Genomic DNA, 1,512 nt, shown 5'->3' with positions numbered 1-1,512 from the left:
TGAATTAAACCACATGCATGTTTCTGCTGCTTTTCAAGGTAGCACTCTGCAACATAATAAATCCTTCCAGACATGAGAAAGCATGGTAAGGGCATGGCCATACTACTTGTTATTGTGTATCACAGATTAACAGGAAGCTCAAGAAGACAAACAATAACCCAAAACTGGCTTCTAAAACCCACACAAAATGACCAATAAGATTTTATATGGCTGTATATCCTACTATAAAAGCAGTACATCTTGGGCAAAGAGCAAGCAACTCAAAAGCCGAAGAATAAGGAAAGGAGCTAAAAAGAAACAACAGATTGAATTCTCTCAAGAAGATGAATCACTTGATCATTGCAATCACTTTCACAGTCATCTTGGGGATTGTATCAGGAGCCCCACTACTCACCTGTGATAAGATCAAAGATGTCAATCAAGGAAAGGACAATCAAGACAGATACCTGGTGATATTGAAAGACCCCAAAAGCTACCAGGATGCTGAATATGTGATGGGAATAGTAGATCTGTACCAGTGGTCTCTGGAAATGAATACTGTCAATCTCCATGACACTTCAGTAAAGAGCCAGTTGGAACTACTTGACAATGTAGGATTGCAAGGAATACTTTCAAAACAAGCACTAGTTTTGGTAAGTATCCTCACCATTACATGTGTTCATGATTATGATGATAGGCTAATGTGTACCATTGACATATTTAGGTGTGTATGGACAGCAGAGTAGAGTCAATCATACCAGACTACACTGAGAATTCAAGTGATGTCACAGAGGAAGATACTGTTGACTGCTCCAAACTCATTCTTACTGAGCCATACACTGGTGAAAACTACTCTATTGTTCTCAAGCCCAGAGCATCTACCACTGATCTGTACAACATCATCAGTAGAGTAGAGATAGAGAAACTGAATGATGAATCTCTATCCCTTACATACCACTATGCAACAAGAAGGGGAAAATCAATTGCAATAATTGTGACAATGAACACAAAAGCTCTTGAACTGGTAAGAAAATGTTACACTTGTAACAATTTATCTATGTAATTCTACTCCTACAGGTATGTAAGGAGCCAAAGGTAAAAGCCATCAAGCCAAACTATGATACATCAGTGATTATCTAGAGTCATGTATTAATATTCAAATGTGCAGTAATATCATCAAGTAAACATATGTAACGTTATTTATGTACATTAATTGCATTGTACAATCATTTTTTAAAGGATGTGTAATTGTGCACAATACTTTGCTGTTTTTTAAAACATACTATCTTTTACAACTGCGTCACAAAGAAAATTGCTGTCAATTTGCTAGTGGATGATTATTCATTTTGATTTGAGTAAGGGTAGTAACAGCATTATACAATAATATTGCAAAAAAGTATTCCATGCCCACTATAGTATAACTTAGAACTAATTATACAATATTTATTAGCATTTGCACACTAGTTTGCTCAATTGAGTAGCACAAACAAGAGAGCTGAATTAGTAATAATTATTACAAATTTAATACATTAG

At 35.4% G+C, this 1,512-nt stretch overlaps 1 protein-coding gene across 1 annotated transcript; it reads left to right on the top strand.

Moving 5' to 3' along the window:
• Positions 1–242: 242 nt before the first annotated feature.
• On the top strand, positions 243–1,274 carry LOC136260808 (uncharacterized). Its single transcript, XM_066054678.1, has 3 exons — positions 243–632; positions 704–1,003; positions 1,057–1,274. The coding sequence occupies exons 1-3, from the start codon at positions 324–326 to the stop codon at positions 1,117–1,119; spliced, it is 672 nt and encodes a 223-aa protein (XP_065910750.1). The 5' UTR covers positions 243–323; the 3' UTR covers positions 1,120–1,274.
• The last annotated feature ends 238 nt before the right edge of the window (positions 1,275–1,512 follow it).

Source organism: Dysidea avara, chromosome 7 (assembly GCF_963678975.1).
Source record: "Dysidea avara chromosome 7, odDysAvar1.4, whole genome shotgun sequence".
In the NCBI taxonomy this organism is placed as follows: domain Eukaryota; kingdom Metazoa; phylum Porifera; class Demospongiae; order Dictyoceratida; family Dysideidae; genus Dysidea; species Dysidea avara.
The sequence above is the reverse complement of the archived record's forward strand: the minus strand, read 5'-3'. Positions and strand labels throughout refer to the sequence as shown.